Below are 24154 nucleotides of genomic sequence, written 5' to 3'. Positions count from 1 at the left end.
TATGAAAAGTTCCACAGATGTGGCTCCTTTTGGAGCATAGAACATAATGGTTTCTTATTTATTTATTTTTAAAAAGAGTATATACACAAGGTCAGCAATTTCACACAAGGGAATTAAAATCATCAACTTAGTACATTGTTCAAATGCGTGCAACATGTTTTCTTCTGAACATCTATGAGATAAAAGTTTACATTTGTTGTTGAACTAGCCATGGCTTAGAAGTATCCTTGGGGCTTCCAGAGAACAGCTGCATCAGTTTTATAGAATGATGATCACATGCTGTGTGCATACAGTGCTTTTGCATGTGTTAGTTAAGCTAATAAAATACGCAGCTGAGGCAGCATTCAATGTGCAAGGAGTGCATGGCTGAATTGCCATATACTGGGAAGAGTAATATTGGTGTGCACAACCTGAGGGGCAGCCTAAGCTATTCCTTTGGGCAGTTCTGTGCATCTCGTAAGTTGTCCTAGGGTGCCCATAAAAACAATTTCCCAGTAAAGGAAATAAAGATGACCAACACCCCTTTCACCTACAGGTTTTTGAGATATAAGGATGTGCAATACTGACCTACGTCCTTCAAAAAACAAAATGCTTAAACAGTCATTCTGAATACGTTAGTCATTTCTGTGCTAAACTGTTGTATAGTTTGAAGGTTGGCCTTCCAGAGTTGATGAATGGAATAACTAGCAACACTAAACTGAATTTTCTGAATAGTATTTTTTACCAAATTACACTATAAACTTATCTCACTCATTAGCGATCATTTTACTAGATAAAACCTATGATATGTTCATCAGCCAGCAAAAAGGCTGGTTCCTTTTGTACAGTAAGGCTTTAAGCCTTGAACACAGTAAACACTTATGTATATATTTTAAATATGATGTCTGTCTGTTGGCTTCTTTAACTCGACCCTGAATCAAAGCTTCAACAGTAATTAAACTATGTAGTCTTACCTTCGGATTGAAAGAGTACTCATTAGTAGGAACCTTAGCTACTTCTTTGCGTGGTCTTTCCTGCACATCTTTTTTTGCTGGTTCCTAAAATATTAACAAAAACATGTAACCATATTTGAAGTGCTCATTAGCCATACAGTAGCTAGTCACCATTTTCAAAATTAAGCGGTGTAAATTAGTTGTCCTACAGGAAGGCAAACTAAAACAAAAGTAATGGCTAGTCTTATGTAGAAACACTTAAAATGTCACTGAGTAAATTTGGCACACAGAGAGGTTCTCATGTGAAGCACCTATGGAAAACCTACCGCGCAAAGTGCATACACACTTTCTAAATTACTGTGCTTGAATGTTTAAAAAAAAAAAACACTTTTCTTATGGAAGATTTATCTACTGCGTCTAACATAAAAAGAAAATCCAATTTCCAAAACAGGAATAGGAAATTACTTACCAGTAATTGTTCTTCCCTGAAGATAGATACCATGCTAGATCACTATTCTTGGGTCTGTGCTTTCACCCCCAAGGATGGCACAGACTCATGAAAAGCCCTGAAGTCAAACACAAGCCCATTTTTAGTTCTCCTTCAACCAGTAGGTTATTCAAGTAGAAGGAAGACAGATTCCCTCCTATTAATATTAATATACATAGGCATATATGCAGGTAGATTAATAAAAGATTTTAGATCACTCAGCAGTGTATGGTGCTCAGGCTAAAAGGATATGAAAATAGTAATTCCTTCCTGGAGTAGTTTCAGATCAAAGAGCTCATTTATTGATTCCAAGCAAAGCAAAGCTGGAGGCCCTAGAAAGCCACAGCCATATAGCTTGGGCAGAGCTGATGTACAATGCAGTCTGAAAGTCTCTGCACAGCAAATTCAGAGCTGTGGATGAAATACTTGCTACACTATATAGGTTTTGCACAACAGAACAAAGCCTGGAAATACTTAAGTGTTTTAAAAATCCCTAAGAGCACAGCACTTTGCTTAGAATCTTGACTTGGGAAGGCACAAACTGCTTTCCAAATCTATGTTCCAATGTAACATTTCAGCAGAACAAAGGTTGAAGGTGTACAGAGCAGTATTCTTTACCCCCCAGAAAACTGCTAACACCAGCATTCTAATGTAATCACTGAGGCAGCCCATAAACAAAAGACTGGAAAAAAAAATTAAGCAGCAATGGTACTAAAAGCAAAGTAGCTGGAATAGAAATAAGATTTTCTGCAGCATGTAAAGATAAACTAATAAAATGTCAAAGACAAGTGTCCAAAGGCTCTGCTATTTCATGCAATTGGGGAGCACTTGAACAAGATTGGTCAGCAGGAGCAGGGACAGATGGCAAATTGACAGGGCTTGGGAGTACAAATCTTAGAGGGACCCTGATACATCCAAGAGCTGCCTCCGTGTGTGAAAAAAGGTCATTCACACACTGAATGAGAAAGGAATCATTTTACAGCCTGAGCAGGCACCCGTATTTCACCCCATCAGAGGAAATTACTGGAGATAAGTATACAGTCAGTGAAGAGAGTCTTAAATTTTATTTTCCCTAAAACTCAGTGCAACTATTTATGATTATATGCCATAATCAATATATTTTGTCTGAATAGTCCCATGTCTTTATTTGTGAAAACAGACTTTCAAAAGTTGACTGGATTTCAGAAATTTGTTGCCAAACAAAACCCAGTATTTGTGGGTTTGATTTTTTATTTTCAGCATAAACTATATTCATAACTGTATGTATATTAATGCAAACAATATCTGAAACATAATAAATGTTAATGTTAATAAATGACGTAACTATTATTTTTCTCTAATCCACCCTTCTAAACTTCAGAGTACTCTACACAGTAGAAAGGTGCCAGATGGATGGGTAAATGACTTCCTAGGTGAAAAAAGCCTTCACCTGACCTAGAAGCAATTTGACCTGAACCTGACCTAGAAGCAATTTCATTTCAAAATGTGAAAGGCTTTCATCCTCCTCCCCCCATCCAATGTTTTAATATTTTGAACATCATTTAATTTACATTAGGGCACACATCATTTTGAGATTACAATGGAAAAAATAGCTCCAAGAAATTCTCAGTCTTTTGACACAGTAGCAGAGAAGGAGAACGAAGGTTGAACTACTTTCATCTGGCTTTCTCCTCTGTACTTGCAATCTGCAATGCTAACCACCAACCTTATCTGAGCATCATCCCATAGTATAATAAGCAACAAAACCCAAAATTGTAAGCTCATGTGAGTTCTCATCTTCTTTGCCACAGGAATAGCATGCAGACTAATGCTGGTGGTGGTTTTTCTTGTTACTGTTTTGTTTTATAATTGCAAACATTTAATCTGTAAAGAGAAAGCTATTAGAAACCTGATTTGGACTTGGAGCAGAAGCATCTCAGGCTTCAGAAACAGCCAAATTTCTGGTCTGATTTGTTCCTGACACTATTTTTTTTCTCCCAGCAGAAGCAGCAATATGTTGGCCATGGCCAGCTACCATTGTTTTTACAGCTGGCAATACCTTGAATGACGTGATTAAAATCCATTTAAAAAATCTCTCAGAATAACTCACTACTCCAAAGACTTCAATGCTTTAGAGGTACATTGACCACCAGTACTAGCTCAGAATCCATTTAGGCACATTCTTTGCAAATGTGCAATGCTGTAGAGCACTGAGAGAAAAGTTTCTTTCAAAGAGAACTTTCAGAGATTCCTGGATACGATGGGAAAAAATAAATTTGTGATCAACATTTTACAGGATGCAATGTTATCCTGCATCCTACCTCTGGTCAGGCAACTCTGCCAGTTCATGAGGAAAGGCAAGAGAAAAGAGCTGTAAACCTACCTAACCTTTGCACAGTTTGACAGGAAGGAAGGGGAGGGAGGTATCACATATGCTACCCTTCCACCCAGGTACTGATAATGTGATTCAATCAGCCTTATCACAGAAAACAGAAGGAAATAGCTTCCTTTCCTACAACGATATCTTTCATTACGACGTGTACTGAAAAGGTGCAACCTGAGCTTAAAGCAGTAACAGTACATAATGACAGAACAGGAGAATTCCATCTTCATAATTTGTAGTGCAGATATAAAAGACTGAGATAATGCTGCCAAGTCTAATTTGTTAGGCTCAACAATATGTTATCATGACAACCTGAACAATCTTAGTGCAGAAATAGTGAACAGGCTTGGAGGTCCCCCTCTGCTCCTCCCTTTTTTTTTTTTTTATAGTGTTTCCAACTTAAGGAGACTGTTATCCTAGTTCATCTAATTTGCTTTTAAGCTATCAAAGGTTTGTTTCAGTGATCATTTCCTGCTTTCTTTATAGTGAAGTAACAGAATAAGATATAACTCCGTATGTAAGAAAGAACAGCAATTTAAACAGATACAAAAAAAAATCATACGGTAATATAGTAAATGTGGTCCTAAGTGAGATCACTTTAGGAAATTAATCCAAAAGTTTCCCTGAAAATGTTTGAGGTCCTTTTTCTTGAGATCACATCCAGCAGCTCTCAGTAAAATGAACTACAGAGATAGTGCAGCAGGTGGAGCTCGATGCCATCTGGTTCCCTATAAACTGCTCCTGCGGACCTGAAGGCGGCCCCTTCCAGAGCTATCGCATGTGGCACACACAAAGGTCTGGCATTCCTCCTTACTGGCTTAGGCTGCTCTTTGCACGTCCTCTTCAGCTTCAGGAAGAAGATTGAAAGTTCCAAGTATTTTTGGATGAATAAATTCTTTTCAATAACTTGTTTCAATCACAAGCCACCACCTCCAGACACTAGATTTCATCCTAACAATTCCCAGAGACTTCCACTTTCTATTTTAAATTCTGCAGAATAGAATTTCTTCAGCTGACATTTCCTTCCTTTTAATAAACACACTTTCCATTTCATACACTTATCTTTGCAGATTTCATTCTGTAAATTCTGAAAACTTCCAATTTTGTTTTCCAAATCCTGTTGTGGAAAAATGAGTTGGTGATCTGCATGTCATCTACAGATGGGAGAGCTGAGGTACACCAAATTTGCTTTCAGTTTGTACTTATTTATTTTACTTAAGCTGGTGAAAGAACTTCTTCCCTTGGCAATTCATGAAGCTTTTTTCCACTCTGATCAACCCATTTGGTTAGTATGCTATTGTGAAAAATAGATTGACACACCTATTGTGCTCTTCTTTCTAATATCGCTTGAATAGGAGCATCATGATTACATTTGCAAAAGGTGACTGTGTTTTGATGAAAATAAATCAGCACAGCTTCATCACAAGCCACCCATTTAGTCATCCAGATGCAAGCCCAACCTGGTGAAATGTATTTTTAATTTTACAAAAACATTTAGAAAGCTCTCGTGAAGCACTCCATACAGAGATGATTACTGCTGTTCTGCAGGTAGCATTCTAAATGTTGATTTTTAAAGCACGCATTCTAGCCAAGTACTCAGGGTACGCATTTTTTTTCTGCTTCTGCTGCTGCTCAATACTGACCCTTTTTGCCCTTTCACTAGAATGCGGGAACATGGAACAGACATCAGGGCCAAAAGAGAATTTTAAATTAAACACAAGAGACTCCTAGGCAAAGGACTTCAGTAAGAATATTCTGCAGAAAATTAAGACTGCTCTAGGAGTAATGTTATTTTAGTGCTCCAGCTTAAGCTACGCCACAACTAAATCCGCAGATGCAAATATATCTCAGCCTCAAACACAAGACACCTGATTTGTTAAGGTTGTGCTGTACCATATCAATAATTCAAGGCACTTTGCAGCTGAGAATCTCTGCTGCCAAGGGGAGCACTTGTTAAGTGCTATTGCAGCAGCTTCCATTCCTTGGTCTCTGATCAGAAGTGATCCCACTATCGAAGGAGGGGGGTATTCATCTCTCTGTTTCACCATAGTATTAATGAGGAAGGGAGGGAGCTCCAGTCCCGTCCACTCTCCTTCTATGCTCCAACAAACATATTACTGTCAATAAAGACATTTCAGCTGCCTCCTTCCTTTTTCCTGATAAGCGAGAGAAAGGTTGTTTACCAGTAAAGGTGTAAGAATGAAATTTAGAATAAGTAGGCTCAGTTTCATCTCTATCAGAAACTTCCTCTGACATCCTAAATAAAACATTTAACACTTTCCATCAGCCACTAAGAGCTTTTCCCTCCCTTATCTCCCCATGTGTTTTTTTTGTGTTTTTTTTTTTTTTTTTAAATGAATTTTGGTACAAGCACCTCAACTCACTAGGCCTCTGTTCCCCATATCCAAAAATGGGGAAAACAACATTTCTTATTCATTAACTTTTATGAAGTATTCAGGTATTATAGCAGTGGAAAGCATACTACAGAAAGACCATTGCTTTCATACCAAAACAGAACCACAGGATCTTTTGGGTTGAAAAGGACCCCTAAGGTCCACCTAGTTCTAACCCCCTGCCTTATAGCTTATTATTGTTTATTCCATCACTTTGCCTCAGCTTATCCTCAGGGAGTTTCTTTGGGAAATCCTCTTTTCATTTTATTTTCTCCAAAGAATATTTACTTAATTCTGATAAGGGATAAATTAAGTAAAATAATTGGATCAAATTAATCTCGACTGTAATGCCATTGTTGCCATTGTATTTACCCCCCAGTTGCTTTTAGCCCCTTAGGCAACTACATTATTTGACCTGCCATCTTTACAGTCTATGTAAAACCATTTCATTATAGGATGATCTGAAAACTCCATGATCTAAAGGTTTTGAATTGTGTCCTTACAAGTAAACATAAAAGCAAACTGCTCCTATACAACATCTCTCTTTATGTCTCATATTTCTGCCATTTACCTGGTCTCTGGGCAACATGTCAATAATTTAGGTTTATGCAGCTCTCCCAAAGCCTTTTATTTACATTTTTGGTGGCATACTGTTAATCAAAATAATAGTTAGCCTTCGCTACTGTTTTCTAGATATTTACTTCTACTCAAGTTAGAATTACAAATGTTGTCCCCAGATCTGCTTACAGAAAGCCAAAAATCCTAAAAAGCTTTTGGATTGCCAGAAAGTCTGTTGTATTAGAAATTAATGTAAACAGTATTTAACTGAGAAAATAAAACCCTCATGTACCACAATAATGCTCATTTCCTTCTCGCATTTAGTAGTTTAAAATAACTTACAGAAGTGCTGAAGAGATCCACTTAGTAACAAAGGACACTCAAAAAACAGAAACCCTTATTAACATCTCTAAAAAAATTAGCTTCTTAGTTCTGCTAGTCTAACACATGATTTCTTATTGGAATGCTATGCTAAAAACATGAAAGTTCATGAACCAAGGCAGGAGTACATAATAAAATTAACAGATCAATATCTTCTACAGCACAGAGTCACTATTCAATCCAAAAGCAACAAACAAAATAAAGAACATGCCATTCTGTTTTATTTCATAGTGAAAACAAAGTTAATTTGAGAATGAGTTGGGGGAACACACAGCTGGAAAGCAGAGTTACCAGCCCCAGGAAATTCAGGGAAATGTAATTGAGAACAAATTATCTCTTTAATTACTTTTGACCAAATCAATAAGAGCCACAGAATAGAAAGCATGATGACTGCCACCTGGTAGAGGACAAAACAAAAACTGAAAGTTACTACAAAGCTCGGTCATGTTAAGACCAATGAACTTTTCTCTTACAGGAAGAAAGAAAAAGAGTTAAGGATATTGGTTCAATAAATAAGCAGTGCATACAAAAGTTAATAATTGATCCTGGCCAACACACACTGTTCTCAGCTGTGAAGACTGTTAACACTTTACTTGAATTTCAAACTGTCCAGTCACCACTTCAGGATTAGCAAAACAAAAAGCACCACCTGTTTCTTTCTGAACTTCTGCAGTTTCTCCCACACTTTCTTTTTATCTACCAAACAGCAATGTAGGAATTATTTGCTGTTGCAGTTTAAGGCATAGTGCTTATTCTTGTATTAATAAACAGATCAAGATCCTACATCTCCTTTGGCTTTGTTCAACAGACGAGTAGCAACAGTCACACCTGGAGGTCACAGAGGTGTAGCCAAACACAGCTGGCTTTCAGCACAATCTGCAAGCAAGGCAGAGATGGAGGGACCACAAGGGCTACTCTGGCATCCAAGAGCAGTGAAGACTCCAGAACCTGTTTACCTGTAGTACCTGCAGGGTCCCCATTACTACAGCAATTTACCACCTAAAGTATTAATGGTCACAATATGCTGGTCAGTATATATGTCAGTCTGTATATATGAAGGATGAAGGTACAACCAGGTAAGTGACTTGTCCCTGGTCACACAGAATACACACACAAAGGGCATGGAATTGAAAGCAGGTCTCTGAAGCTCAAAAGCTCACCTCTTCACTTGAGCTAGAAGTCTAACTCCACAGTCTGACTCAATCTTTCAGCACATCTGACTATCACTAAAGAAAACGAAAAGAGGCAGATTTCTGAATATCTCCTTTTTTCTCAACCAGGTTTTAATTTAATATGCCACAACTGTTGATCATGTGGATGCTGAACATCAAATTAAAGTGAATACCAGGTGTACTGTTAGCACCTCGCTCTCTTCCCTTTTCTCTGTGCCCTCCACCACTCCTCATGGACCTTAAGGTCTTCAGTTTCAAGCAGTTCCTTTAAAAGTCTTGGCATTCATATGTGAGCAGGACAGTGTAGTTACTCCATGAGTTTACAGAGTAAAAGAAATTGTATTTTGACATGAACTTCCCCTCCTGCGCCCCCCCCCCCCCACAAGCCTTCTAGTCAGGAGTTACTTTAACTTGCAACAGCAAAAGACTGCAAAATGCTAAACTGGCTCCAGAGACTGAGACAAAGTAAAGCAATGTGCAACAATCTTCACGCTGCCCTGTGCTGACTGAAAGGCTTAAAAGAATGTTTCACAGAAGTGCAGTTAGAATGAATAAAAACAGAGGCTCTACAAACAAACAAAAAAGTAAAGGCAGCTTTGGACAATGGAGATACCTCACCTGTTTTTAAATAGCGAGCTGTCCTTTTGAGCTGTAGCATTTCCCTAGCAGTAACTGATTACTTCTTCCCCTCCTGCCCAGCTTATACCTTAAAACCATATACAGAGTAAGTCCTTCACTCAGGGGGTAATTCGTCATTCCACTTCGCCAATGCCAATTTAATGTGTAATCCTTATACACTGGACAGAAGAGGCAGGGCAGTGATGAAGGAACAATCCAGCGAATAAAGTGCATGAAGATTTGGGCCTTTTCTTCTCAAAGGCCACAGTCGTGTTAGCAAGAATTTCAGAATAATTCTTAATTCAGTATTACAGCACTTTTCCCCCGTGGCAATATATGTCATGTTTTTGAATAGGTCTGATTCAAGGCAGACATACCAAAACAGTTGATTTGTTTTTTCAGTGAAACAGACCTGACTTCTACGAAAAGAACCATCACTGGCCCAGAAAAATCTTCAGCACAACGAGCTACTTCCTATATCATTGTCAGACCTACCATGGAAAAAATTCAAGTGACAATGTCTTACAGACATACACTGAGATACGTTATACAGCCCGAGGTAAAAGAAACTCACTTCAGAGTCTTTCAAGTTGCTGTAGCCCATTTAGAGAACAAAGATTTGGGGCCAAAAGCAGTACCATTACTGCATCTATTCCTCCTGAAATACATTATCTGAGAAACAGTGGGAACAAACATGCAACACTCCTACTGGTTTTGTCAATAAATAGCAAATCTCATTCTGTACAGACTTAATTGAGCATTTTTCATAATATCTACATTCATTTCAAACTCCAACAACAGAAGAAAACACATTATAGTACAATATGACAAACTTTATAGCACAATTTGCTCAAACAACAGCTGGCCTACTACGTCAGAAGGAAAGAAGGAAAGAGTTGGCTGTGTTTTCTCAAGCACATTGTTTCAAACAAGCTAGGATATTAGAACTTCCTTGATCTTAAGAAAGAAGGTTTTTTTTTGTAGTAGGTATGAGGACACAAAAACTACTGAGAGAATGAGCAACTAATTATCCTGAAGCTGGCCTGTAGAAGGAATTGGGGATGCATAAGCAAGCCCAGCTTTGCCTCATGCAGAGTTCAGAATTATCAGTTTTATGTGGCTGATTTTACTGATGTCTTAGGAAAACCTGATAGCTTACGTTCATAAGGTTTATTAGAATTCAGTTCCTGTAAATGAGTAAAAATTTTAAGGAGGAAATTTTTCCAAGCCCTTTCTTGTACTTTGAGTCAAATTACTAGCTGCTAGGCTCCTGATTATGGAAGCCAGCTGTGTGTCCACCTAGCACTTATTTCTGGAATGTCCCAATTTGGAGGTATATATACATATATTTAAAAAATAGTATACATTCTCTACGTTACTTAAATTTTCCAATACTAATTGCACTACTACAGAGTTACACTCAGGAGAGGTAAGAGAATCATCTAGGATCAGTGCATATGGGGCAAACAGGGCAGCTGTTTGGGACACACCAGCCTCCTGCAGCAGCCACAGGGGGGTTCCTGGACTTCCAACTTAGCACACTGTCATGCCACCTGAGTTGATTCCTCTTTTGAGCAGCTCCCATGTAGATAAAGTCTGAAAGCTTTCTAATGTGAATGATGACTTCAAATCCTCAGAGGGGAGTAAGGTGTAATCTCTGGGCAGCCTGATGCCAACATGGCTCACGCCCTGCATGTAAGACCAAGGTGATTTGCAGAAACTTCTTAAAAGGAGGACGGGCAGGACCAGTGGGAGCTTGGAACTGCAATGACATGGAAAAACATGTCTGTTGCATAAAGTGTCTTTAGCTTCCAGAGCTCTGTGCCACTCATTATTCACAAATAGCATCTACAAAACTTTAAGCTCTGCAGTCAAACATTTATTTTGATATCACAACTAACAACTTTGGGGAAAAGTGGTCACTGATGTCTGTAATCTTGAGCTTTTTTGGGGAAAAAAGAAGAAAACACATTATATCCAGTTCAGGGAGAAGGAAGGTTGTGGGGATTCTTCTCTCTGCCCCCCCAGACAGAGAAGACTCACTGACTAGGAAATATAAAACCCTACAAAGGGTAGAGAAGTTTAGCAACAATAATTCTCTTCTGCCATCGCAGCACTTTATAGTATTATTAAAAGGGATGCAGATTGCTAGCTATGCCTGGAAAGATAATATTCTAATGCACAAATTCCTATTAGAAATTCTCTCCTCTAAGAATTCAGACACGTTAATCAGAATCTCTAAACTGACTGACAAATACAATGTTGGTTGGTGTTACTCTGCATGCGGTGCTATACCTAATTTCAGGATATGACCTTCCATATGGGGTAGGCAGACAATGAGAATAATATAGTATGATCATTATGGAGTTTATCTATCATTTTAATTTTGAAAGACAAAACAATTTGAAAAAACTTCTGTATTTATTTTGCACACTGTCTAATCTTTTGGATATTCCAAATCATACTTTAAAAAACTCAGATGATTGAGTTGGTATAATGAGAAATTTAATGACCTGTAAAATGAACAGAGCGCATCTGCCAGCCCTAAAAAAGTCATCTTTTCACCACATACACATCACAATATGGGACTGACAGTTCTAGTCTATTTTTCCAAGCAGCCACTCTTGTTACTTCCTTAAAACAAATATGGATTTAAAAATGCTGACATATTTCTTCACATTTTTCCAGTGTTTTCAACTTTCAGAAGGAACATTCAAAGAGTATTCGCTGGTTACGATATACACGGACATTCTACCCACCTAAACTGAAAACAAACGTTACAAGTAAAAAGATAAGCAACTTCTGAACCATTGGTAATTTCACTCAAGTCTATGTTTTTTAAAGGGTCAAACTCTGCTGGAATAAAGTTCCTGACTAAATTTACATTTTGACAGGGATAAATACAGTCCATACCATGACAGCAGCATGAAGGGTACCCACAGTCCAGCTGGCACCAACTTTGTCCATCACAAACACGGACCACATCAAGAAAAGAATTATTAGCTATGTTTTTTGCAAGATCAGAGTACCCTTTAGCTCTAAGACAAAGCCCTAAGTGCCCTTGATAGCTACATTAAGGTCCTAGCAAACAGCTCTGTATGGGTTTTAGGCATAACATACTGAACAAAAAAGGGATTTTTAGTAACTCATACTAAAACACTAGCAAGCTTGCACACCTCACTTATATCTGGTGTTGGCTGGCTCATCATATGAAGCTAACTAGCATTCTTTCATAGATTTGACTACATTATCTGCTAATAAGCCCTATACTATTTTATCTGTGACTTAAAAGAAAAAAAAATGGATTAATATTTAGGAACTCCCAAATTGCTAACATTTGACACAAATAAGGGAGTAAGCCACAGCTAAGCCACAAAAACTTGACTTTCCAGAGGACAGCTATTTTCAGAAACGTTTTGTGATAGCCATGCCAGCTGCACACACAGACTGCATTGCATCTGTGGCCCATTCTCCTTAAGCACTGTCTTTGTTTTGATTTCCTATTTTGTATTCCATTAGTTTTAGGGCTGTATGTCATTCTGCCATTAAATCACTGTTTTCAAGCAATAGTGTCTTCTAGTTGACCTCAGAGCAAGACAGGACAAAGACTTCCATTCATACAATTTGCCAGTACAGCCAATAGGTGATGGAAAGCCTTGCTCTAGAGCCCGTATCTTACATAGCCAACTCATTCTGACTTCCCAGTTACTGCCACGCACCAATTCAGACCTCAGACACCTCATGTAAGTGATACAAGCTAACAGTATTTGATGAGAACAGCTAGAAATGAAATACCCAAAAGGAGAAAAAGTTACACACAGTATTTTACCAGAAGCAACTTGTTTAAAACAGAAAGATTCAAATGCTTCTGATGAGCTAAATGAAATGGCAAGGTGCCTATTTAGAAAACAATTTTTTTTTCTAATTATTATTTTTTTTTTTTTTAGAATCTGCATTCACTAAAAGATGAACTAAACTTACTGTCAAGCAAGGGTGATTTCTGAATGTCAGACAGCAAAGTTGAATGAATTCAGTACTTCCAAGCCTTTAGAAAAAAGCCAGGAGGAAAAGAAAAAAAAAAAAAAAAAGCTTTGTTCTGACGAATCTGGAAATGGATCATTAGGATACAGCCAGGGTGTAATTTCTCATTTTTCATGGATTAGCATCATTGTTTGCAGTGCAGGCTGTTGCATAGTGACACAAGCTCTATATAGGGTGACAAGAAACACACCCAAACAATTTCAAGAACACAGCAGTGCCTCAAATAGGAGCTTAAAGTCAGTTTATTTTACAGAAATCCACCTCTGAGCTTTGCCAATGAACGAAGGCAGCATTTCTCAGGGCAGAGCTCGCGGGTGAAGTGCCTGAGAACCCTCCAGCGACGATACAGCTGTCTGCATGGAGGATTCAGCTCCCTGAACTGTGATGAGCAATTTGTCTCACAGCTTTGATCTGCTGTCAGTTTAGCAGATACTGACCCCAAGAATTCATTTCTAACATTTCAGGGGAACCTAACCAAAAACAATTGAAGCAGCATGTGGTATACCTGTAGTTAACCTATCACCTGCTGATGGTGGTAAAAGAAAAAATAAATGTGCTTCTGTTATATGACAAAGGATTTCAGTTTCTTGAATGCTTAAATATTTGAGCCCAACACATAAAGCATCAACAAGGTAAAGCAGCATAAAGGTCATCACTGAAGTAAATACATTAAGGATGAAGGATTGCAGTGCAAGGACTGCTCTAACAAGTGAAGAACCACACAATTTCATCCCCCCAGAAGCTCCACAGGCATTAGCTCAAGGCCAAAGACACAGCAAAGCGCACTCATTGGGATGAGAAAGGGCCAGAGACTTCAGTGGGCTCTGTAATTTACTGTAACCTACCTTTAATTGCAGCACAGAAAACATTACCAAAAAAACAAACAAAAACAAACACGCACCAGTTTTGCAGTCTCTTTAGTGCAGAGATGTAGACTGTTACCTGGAGCCCAATGCAACATAGTGAGAATTTGCCTTTTATGAGTTAAAAGGTAAAAATTATCCTTAAAGTTAAAATTAGTAATGGATGCAGTATACAAATGAGCGATTAAAATTAACATCACAACTGCTTCATGAAGCACCTTTTGACCCATAAATGAAATTGTGTGGATGTGAATGAAGTCAGATCACGGTCTGGCAGTGTTTCACCTGAGGAACTGTGCCTTATTCCATGATTAACCCACAGAGATAGGTAGAGAGATGGAATATCTGAGGATTGTACACTAACAGGGACTTCAGAATCCTTCTTTCATAATGCTCAGATTAGCACAGAGGCCATGAAAACCTTTTAGCTGTAAGTCATTGAGGAATTATGTCAAAACCAGTCTTAATACATTGGAGAGGACAAAAAACAGTGTTCCATAACAGTACCCCAAACAAAGTCAATGCCCAGTTTCCACACAACGTAACTCTTTTTTCCAACCAAAAGAATCCACAATAACATTACAGCTCCTACCTCTTTTCCCTGTATCCTGCTTTTGAGCCCTTATGTAAAGTGTGACAGTTATATAGCTACCCAATTAACTTCGCTATTGTCCCCTAAAAACACTCTCCATCTTTGCTCTCCTTTTGTGCAAATGGCATAACGTTAATTTAATGGAAAGGCCACATTATACTACAAGGAGTGTAGTGACACTCCATTATGTCCTCCCCCTGCTTACCACCCTCCCCCCATTGCCTCTGTGCATTTAACACTTCCCACGGACATCACATGAATAATGAGAAGTGACTCTAGCCACACACAGGGCTGTTTTCTACTGCTTGTAATTTAAGACATCATTCTACAGTCTCAAGGAAAGCAAAATACCATCGATCTGATTTTGTACACAAAAGGTTGTCCTTTGTAAGTAAAATTCAAGCTTTAAACCCTATAATTTCCCCCTCACTACTGACCACCTTCATTTGCTTTGCCTGCAGGAGAAACTCCAATTTCAAAATTCGCTTCAACATTTCCACATTCTCATCAACTTACCCCAAAGTTGTTTCTCTCTGTTATGAGAAGGATACTTTCTCCTCTGCTCTTCTTCCATGCAGAATCTGGGGGGAATTAGCATGCTGTCCTGGCTAAACTTGTTTAAATTGTTGTCTGCCCATCTGAGCTTGCCTTCCCTTTTTCTACTGGATACATTATTCTTCATGACTCTATCCTAAACACTCAGGTAGTATTGCTCTGCCAGCCATGGCTAGCCACAGCCTGCTGACATGGCCCCTACATTCTGCAAAACGTTTTTGGCATCATTTAGGTTGTGCAACTGATCTCTATATACACGTCCTTCCTACAAACAAGCACAACCCAACCTATCCACAAACTTAGTCCTACACTACTACATAGTTCTTTTTTTTTTTTTTTAAATGTGGCTATAAAAATTTCCACATTGTTCATGCTCCCCCTCCCCTAATTAAATAACTACTTCCTACTAGTGATCACATGCACAGAGAGGTTCATAAAAAATGCCACATACAAAAAAGAGCGCAGCTTTTCCTATCTAAAATGTTTTCTTACTTTCCCAGTATGCATTTCTGACATAGCTCCACTGAACATGGCATTAGGGAAATCCTCCACTGCCCAGTAAGATCAGCATTAACGCTCCTTTGTGCTCTCAGAGCAATACAGAGGAACATAAACCAGAAACTCATCCATGAATTACAAGCAGTGTTAACCTTAGTGTCCACCGCAAGTTCTAAACAGAATAAATTGCACCCACAAACAGTGACAACCATTTATTTCTTACATAGCACTTCCAGTTAAATCTCAAAGTGTTTTATGAAACATCTTTTTCCCCATTCTCACCCCAAAATAACCATTTGACCAAGTGCTTCCAGATAGCAAAGGACACTTAATTGGCCACATTTGTGGGGAGCACAAGATTCTTCAAATGGGATGAAGAGTCTATTCCTTTCATTCTGTAACTTACAGAGTATTTGTATGCACTATTTAGGAGAAACAGACATTAAACCCACTAAAAAACTTCATGTTTTGAATATTTACAGGGAAACATCACCTTTCAAACGCACTTCTCTCCTGCCCCAGGCACGGTATTGCAGATCGATTCCCAAAGCTAGGTGAGCAATGCAATTTGCTAAAATGACAACTGAAATGTAATCACACAAGTGTAATGCACCATGACTGTACCAGCAGCCTGGCATTTGGCAAGTTTACTAAAACCTTAATAACAATGCATTATTACATTTGCTATGCTTCCCCTAATTCATTATGGAAGCAGCCTTTAGGAATAGAAATTGAACTTTTGAAACTGATTAGACTGTTTTGCATTTAATAGCACAGAAATTGTGTGGACCACGCGGGTTAGCTGCTATTCCAGAGATATGTCAAACTCATTCAGCAATCATAAAGCTTTCATTTCTATCGCACACAGCATTCTCCGGTAGTTCTGCTCAGGTCAGGAGTACCACCTAACATCTAATATTCATGTCATAAAGTAAAGCCAAATTAAAAAAACATCAGTTTTGGAAACATATTGCCCTGATCTCCAGTCTCACTTGTATCACCATTTTTGTGTTTCACACTCTAAGAGATAAAACAAGGAGTCCTGTGAGAACAAGCAAGAGCTCAGGATCAGATAATTCTTCACTGTAGTACCAGCGTCACTGTTTTCTATATGCAATTAGCTAAGATAAATCACTTCTATGATTCTGTTGAAATTTCACACTGTCTGAAGTTCCAAGATATTTCTGAAGCTTCTTCTAAAGCAAATCTAAATCATAACTAAGTTTTCTCTTTTTATTTAACTTCTTTTGTTTTTAATAAAAAAAAGACTAAAGCACAGCATTTCTTAGATGCATACGTGAGACCTGGGTTCATCAAATGACCACAGATTGGTTACCCAATTCAGAAAGCATTAGGAATGCCACTGAATCCGCGTGATCTGGCCAGACCAGCTTCCCTATTCTGGGGATACTGGTAAGACAACCACCACTAATGTTTTCCTGCTCTTCCCAGAGCGATAAGGAATTATGACTGACCTTCACATGGCTGGCAGCAAAAAAGGTTCCCTACATTCTAAATTCTGCCTTGCAATACATTTTTTCAGTCTTCTGGGAAGTGAGGTATTAGATTGGAAACTGACGGATCTTTAACTGGAGCAGTAACAAATAACATCAGTGTAATTTCTCTCTTGAAAGAAATTGCTCCATTTTCTTCTCCAGTTTCCAGCTTAAAACCTTTCATTGCTGATGCTGTTGTCAGTCTTATCTGGTGATCTATTTACCTAAAGCACACAATTACAGTATAGATTTTTATGACAAGTACAGAGCAGGCTTTGACACTAATAACACTGAAGATTTTGTGGACTTGGATTGTTTTTAGGGCTTGGTCAGGAAAGCCAACTTTCTCCCACATAAAAAGTCAACAAGTCACTGCAGAGGTTTTACAAATTAATTTGTCATAGCAATTAAGGGAAAGAAGCTATATAAACATGATAAAAGATGACTAACATCACCATGCATTGTTACATTAAAGAATAAGAAAAAAAACCTTTAACACGTTGCTCTGAACACTTACAAAAAAAAATCAAAAATACTGTCTGGAAAGCTACACTCTTTGACTGTTAACGAATCAGCGCTGTCTGCAATGCATGCCCGACCTTTGAGAATGGGGGGAAAAAACATCTCAGACAAAACTAACTTGCAATTATTTGTAAGGGAAGCTTGAAGGGTTCCATCACGCTATGTGGGCACGGACACCTACTGACAACGCAGAACCAGGCAGCCACTCCCTCCCAGGCCAGGGAATTTTGATAGGCAAGAACTTAAAAACTGTCGGGAAGCTGCTCTGGTTAAAATGCATGACCCATTCAACTTCTCAGGATACTTCTCCAGTTGCTGAGCTTCCCCCCTCCCTCTGTGGTACCGCTAGAAGTTTGGAAGGGGGTTACTTTGTTCCATCAGGCTGCACGGGAAAGAAATTCTTTCACTGCATGGACCCAGCTTTACTTAGTACTTGTATTGTAAGACAGATGCTGTACTCCCCGTGTGACCACAGGACAGCAGAGTTTCCAATGCAACAGAACTTTCAAATACCAGGCTTCAGCTGTCAAATTTACTTAATACAGACACAAAAAGCATCAATGAACATATCGCTTTTCTAAACACGTTTGTTGTCATCACGTATATGTATAGAAAGGATTTTAAACATGCAATTACTACATATCCAACGTCCACATCATTTTGTGTAACTACCCCAGCACACTTATTACGCAAATATTTTTAGCTCTTAAGATCTTATTTTTGATAATACCAGCTTACAAAGTGTAATCTGCTGGCAGATATTAGCACACCCAAGTCCCATTGAACCCACAGGCCTTTTATCATCATCTTGCAGTTTACGAAAAAAATTTATTCACCACTGCAAATCATCAGCTGTAGTTCTTGCTGAGGAAAACATTAACTCAGAAAGCAGAGATGAGTACAAATGCAATAATTAAGGAGAGCATGTTTCTTAACACTAGGAATATTATGCTCTCAGACACCTGTAATTAGACACATCCAGTAGACCTACAATCTTTTCAAGGTGTTCTGAATAGCACAGAGACTGCTGGGGTGGGTGGCAATGGGGGTAAAAAACCCATAACCTGTGTTTTTGCTATATATGAAGTATTTTTCAAATAGGCAGTAGGAATACGTTGTTTGTTTGTTTTAGTATCTTTGAAAAAACACACTTAAATAGGTATCTGCAGAGTAGCTTCAGTAGTGAGACTTGGTGTATGAACAGCATGAAATTAAGGGTTTTCCCCAGTCTGTCCTGATGGAGGGAAGCCAAAAACTGGTCAGATTCAGTACCAAGAAAGCGTTTAGATTTTCTAACTCAGTAACCAAATTCCCTTTAGGGAAAAATAAAATAGTTAGCCTGGTATTTCAAGACTATCTAATGCTTTGAGCCACGTTCTCCGCAAAAAGGAAGGATGTGCAATTATATCCCCCAACAGCTTCAGCTTCATGCATCTAAAGCACAAATCACACAACTACACATCTAGTGGTGTAACCAGGACACTAAGCCTAACCCTAATTACGACCCTAAAAAACACATACAGCACCACTTTCTCCCATCAAAAAGTGCTCCCCACAGAAGCCTTTGGGTACACCTCAACTCCCTTTGGGAGCCTTTACTCACACAACACAACAGTGCCTTCTCTCCTGTTCCTGCCTACCCTAAATAACAACCATGCTGCTTCTGTAGCAGCTGCCAGAGAGTATCCCTTGGGCACCCCATTAGAAGGCGCAGGCTCAAAGTCGCAGGGACCAAATGTGCAGATTGTGGGCTGCAGAGCCAGGAGTTACTCCTCTCTGTGCACAGAGACCACAAGGAAAACTGCTCTCTACCCAAAGGAGCACAGAAAACTCAGGTTGCTCCAGATGTCCTTGCATGAAGCAACGGCAGAATGGAAAGAAAATGGCACAATGCTCCAGTCTCATCTCAAGGATCAGCAGCTTGGTCCTTGTCCTTGGGGTTTAATGATTCCAGCTGCATTTAAAAGCAACTTGAGATAGAAAAAGACCCAGGGAGTTCACAGGTATGTAGCACCATGGAGACCAGGAGAAAATAACAATGTTCACAAACACAGGCACTCCAAGCTAATCCTGTTAGACCTTCCAGAAACTGAAATATGGACACAAAATAAAAAAGAAAATAATTAATCCATCACCACCACCAAAGCCATCCGTACCTACATGAATTGTCTCACAAACACATTACTCTTCATACCCTTCTTATGCTCAACTTTGAGCTTTGTGCCCTCCCCTTAACCACCACCATTTCTCATCCCTGCCTTACCCCTGTTATCCTCATGCCCTCAGCACGATTCCTCTCCTTCAAGGACCTCTCAAGATGGATCTCGTACCTTGCCCCGAGTATTCTCCTTTAAGTATGCTCATTATCCTACACTTTCCTTTTCGTTCATTAATCTGCTATCATCTTTGCTCCATTTTAATTGCTCTCATGAAGAACTTTAGAGAAATTACGAAAATCAGTTCCCAAAATCATAATACACGTGTCAAAGAGGTTACACTTTACCTACAAAGACCCTACTTCTATCAAATATAAAAGCAGATCACAATTACTGACAGAAAGGCATAGAATATTTCAAACACTTCATTAAACAGAAATAGTCATTCTTCTCCCAGGAAGTAGGGGTATGCAAAGCACTTAGGAGAAAAGCCTCCTTGATTTTTTATTTTAAACACAAACAGGAAAGTTGTGCCTACCTGCGCGAGCTGTCCCAAGGAGTAGAGGGTAAGTTTCTTTGGGTCTGTGTATAGAATCTCACCAAGCTCCCGGTATGGCTTCCCCACGGGGGTGAAGTGTCCCTGTGTGAATTGCTTTTGCCTCCTGTGGTAGTTTTCCCAGAACACTTGTTTTCTTGAAGGCTCACTGCTTCTGTAAATCGTCCTGCTTCTGGCCAAGACCTTCCCTTCCTTCTGAGCAACGCCAGGCAAAGCCTGAACGCGCACAAAATCCTGAGGGTTCAACACCCTAGTGGCTGCCAGCACCTTAACCCCACCGGTTTTAGCAGAGTCTGGCAACAAAGGTGCCTTGGGCCTGCCACTTTTACCTGTGCTGTTGGCCACAGGTGCCTCAACTTTGCTGCTCTGAGGCGCACCTGGTGCTGGCATTGCTCCTGAAGGGTTATCGCTGTGTTTTAACTCCCTATGCTATCAATAATTCCACTTTTCCAGTCATGAAAACAAACACCTGCTGCCCAAACCTCCAAGCGAGCTTTCTTCCTACCCTTCTGAGGTGTAACACCGCAGCATCCACGGACTAACACCACCTTACCCCTCACTCCCCCTCACCCTGCAGAACGAACCCTAAACCTCAGGGGACCCCAAAACCCAACCTGCCTCCTGGGGAGCACCCGGCGCACCCCTCTGAAGGGCTCCACCTCACGGAAACTTTATTTTCCACCGTTTTCAGCCTCCCCCTGCCCACAACCCCTCACGCAGCGAGCCCCTCACCCCTAACCCCTGTGGGGGAGCCGCCTGAGGACCGGACCCCCCCTCAGCCCCGCCACCCCCTGAGGCAGCCCTGAGGCGGCGCCGCTGCCGCGAGGAGCCGCGCGCCCGCCGTCACCCGGGAAACGCCGCGAGCACAGCGCCCCCCCCCTCCCGCCGTGCACGCGCCCGAGCAGCAAACGTTGCACGGGACCGCGCGCGAGGGGCCGAGCAGTGAGCATTGCACGGGGCCATGCACGAGGGGCCATGCAATGAACCCGTTGCATGGCTGAGGAACGAGCTTTGCACCAAGGAGTTTCTCCTTGGCCGCAGCACGGTCGTGGCTGTTTGCAGCTGAGAAGAAACACCCCCATGCCTGGTAGCTGCCACAGCTGTGAGAAATACCACAGCAAGGTTCTGACAACTATGGAAGTGGGATTCGGAAGCAGCATTAATGCCTAAAAATGTGCTTCTGCACCAACACAACGATGCTTCTGCATCTGAAAAAAAAGATGCTTGATTGCTCTTGCAGGCTGCAGTGCTGTTGTGCTTTGGGGTTGTGCCTAATGTGTGCCCCACTTTGTGCTGCTGCCCAGTGCATGCTTGTTTTTTTATTAAAACAACAACAACAAAAAAACAGCCTCAAAACCTTGAAAATCTGTGGTTTGGGGGTCAGCACATGAAGGCATTTCCACAGCAGGTGCTGGGTGCAGCCTTTGCCTGTCTCTCGGGCATGTTTCTCTCCCACCCTGTTCATTGCCAGCTCCCATTCCACAAGGCATTTGGGGACAGACAGGTATGCATTTATTCCTCTTTTCCTTCCATGTCATTTCTCTGTCCAACTTACAATTTTTGGTGGCAATTTAACAGCTTTTACCAATTACAGCCCTATCTTCTTCTCTGTTGCTGCTGCAGAGGAGGAGGTTACGCTCGTCACCGCTGTCCTCAGTGTTTGCTGTCACCGCCTGTAAGGCTATTTCTTTTCATTTTGTCCTTAGCTTTTATTTTCTTACCCCTCAAGGACAGCCATAGATACGCCAAGCTGTTCCTGAGCTCAGCAGCCCTTTGGTTTTGGCAGCTTTGTGGGAGCAGCCTCCTCCTTCAGTCCTCACCCTTTTCTCCACATGTCCATTTTCTCCACACGATAGCTGCGTCCCAGCTCCCAGCCTTTGGGAGCACCGACCACCCAGCCCTCATGAACTCCCTGGTGCAGAAAATGAAGAGATTTGGGGCCTCACGGGTGCTTTGGGGGGCAGGCAGCTCTCGGCTCCTTGCAGTGAGGCCGCTGTGGCCTGGCTCATGAGCGCTGCGCCTCACAGGCTGAGGAACCTGAGGTGCTGTCAGATCTCGGTCTCACAGCATCTTCGCTGCTCCCAAACCTCAAAGAAATCCTTCCAAAAAGAGATCCTTCCAAAAACAGCAGCCGCCCCCTCACCGGCACCGTCCTCCATTTTGTGCCCTGCGGCAGGCGCGGGGGGGAGTTTACACGAGGCAGAAAATGGAGGTGGGCGTGAAGATGCCCTGAGGATTGGGAGGGGACCTCGAGCTCCTGCAAAGCTGCCCAAACCTCACCCCATCGCAAAAGGAAAAGCGCCGGTGGTGGGCACACAGTTTGAGGATGGATTAGGATTATTTGAGGATGGGTTTGGATTATTTGAGGATGGATTCAGAGCCAGCTCTGCAGCTCTCAGGGGGTTGGTGGCCAAACACCACAGCCCCACGCCAGGGAAAATCCTACACGACCTTTAAGGTCCTTTGAGCTTCAGTGTACCCGAGTAGAATTCAAGCAGCGCAATTCCCCCCCCCCCCCCCCCCGCCATCTGGGTGCCACTTTAAAAGACATTTTCTCATATCATTGCAATTTCAGGAAATCGCACTGGATGGCTATGGAAATGCGAGATGCTTCCCCCTAAATTGTGCGGCAGCGTGAAGCATTTTAAGCCCCAGCTGCCGCTTATGAGATATTTTGACAGCTCACAGACGGCTTCCGAGAATTCCCCAGCCCCAGCACCACCACGCAGGCTGGTGGTGAGCCTGGCTTCGAGCAGTGCGGTCCCACTCAGCAAAGCCCTGTGCTTGGCTTTGTGGCGATTTCTGCTCATTTTATGCTTGTTTAGCTTTGGGAAGGAGGAAAATACTCCCTAGCAGAGCTCTGAACCCACTGCGAACCTGCTTTGAACCTGCTTTCCTAACTAGGTGAAGCTGCAGGCACGCACGTGTACATGTCAATGACTTGTACTGCCCGTCGATGCTCAGGCATTGATTTCCACCTAAAGGAAGCACCCAAGGGATGAATTGAGAGCTAACTGCGGGTCAGGGGGTTGCCTTCAAGCTCAGCAGCTGCATAAATAATGCAAGCCCGACCCCAAGCCAGTTCACCCAAACAGCTCCTGGACCACACGAGCAGATCTTTGGCCATCAAACCCCGCTGGGGGCTGGCCCTGCTGCCCCATGCTCATCACTTCGTGTGGGCCCCAGTCCCCCCCCAGCAGGACATTTCCCTCCTCCCTCGCTGGGAGCCATTCCTGCTGTTTTCTCCCCCAAAGCTAGCTCCTGATCACCGAGCAGGGATCGAAATGCCGAGCACGCCTCCCCGCAACTTGCGCTGATTTTCGGAAATTGCAGCCAATCAGCGTCGCTGCAAATTGGCCGCTTTTTTTGGCTCAGGCTTGATGCAAAGAGGAAAACAAATGGAGTTTTAAAATGCAGCTAATCAAGCTGTTAAAGAGAGGTTAATCCTAACGAATTAATCAGATCGCAAGGGGTCGGGAGAGGAAGGAGCAGGAGAGCCACCGGGCTTGGCTGTTCCTCAGGGCAATGCCATATTTCAGCAAGAGCATGGAGAAGGTGGTGATGCTCCTAGGGGGCAATGGAGAGCTCCAGGCTTTTCCCCATCTCCTGCAGCCAAATCCCATCCTCCTGCTGCCCATTGATCCTGGCCACCAGCTCAGCCAGGGTGTTCCTTGTGGGCAGAGCCCCCACAGGTAGCTCAGTGTGCTCGGGCATGAGGACTCAAAAATAACGAGTGGCAGTGAAAGGAAGGAGGTTTAAAGAGGGATATTAATGATATACACCGCTGTATACAACAGCATAATCGCAAAAAAATGTATTACACCCATTAAGTACCATTATCAATGCCTGGAGCTAATCGTTTCGACTTAATGAAACTAATTCATTTCCCTGTGCTGGAGCGACGTCCCTTCGTAGCACAAGTGGCAGTGATGCCACCAGCCCTGGTGCCCCAGCCACAGCCAGCACCGTGGG

At 41.4% G+C, this 24154-nt stretch overlaps 1 protein-coding gene across 3 annotated transcripts in view; it reads right to left on the bottom strand.

Annotated features, from left to right (window-relative positions):
• Positions 1-20874, bottom strand: part of CCDC60 (coiled-coil domain containing 60) — a 61023-nt gene extending 40149 nt beyond the window's left edge. The window contains exons 1-3 of one of the 3 annotated variants that reach the window (XM_068653798.1): positions 20165-20285; positions 1402-1498; positions 954-1037 (exon numbers count right to left, since the gene is read on the bottom strand). In XM_068653798.1, the coding sequence (XP_068509899.1) occupies positions 954-1037; positions 1402-1434 (117 nt within the window). In that variant the 5' untranslated portion in view covers positions 1435-1498; positions 20165-20285. Of the gene's footprint in view, positions 1-953; positions 1038-1401; positions 1499-20164 lie in introns of all 3 variants that reach the window. The other 2 variants (XM_068653796.1, XM_068653797.1) reach the window with 2 other exon arrangements.
• Positions 20875-24154: the final 3280 nt, after the last annotated feature.

The sequence above is a fragment of the Anas acuta genome, chromosome 17, assembly GCF_963932015.1.
Source record: "Anas acuta chromosome 17, bAnaAcu1.1, whole genome shotgun sequence".
Classification (NCBI taxonomy): Eukaryota; Metazoa; Chordata; class Aves; order Anseriformes; family Anatidae; genus Anas; species Anas acuta.
The sequence above is the reverse complement of the archived record's forward strand: the minus strand, read 5'-3'. Positions and strand labels throughout refer to the sequence as shown.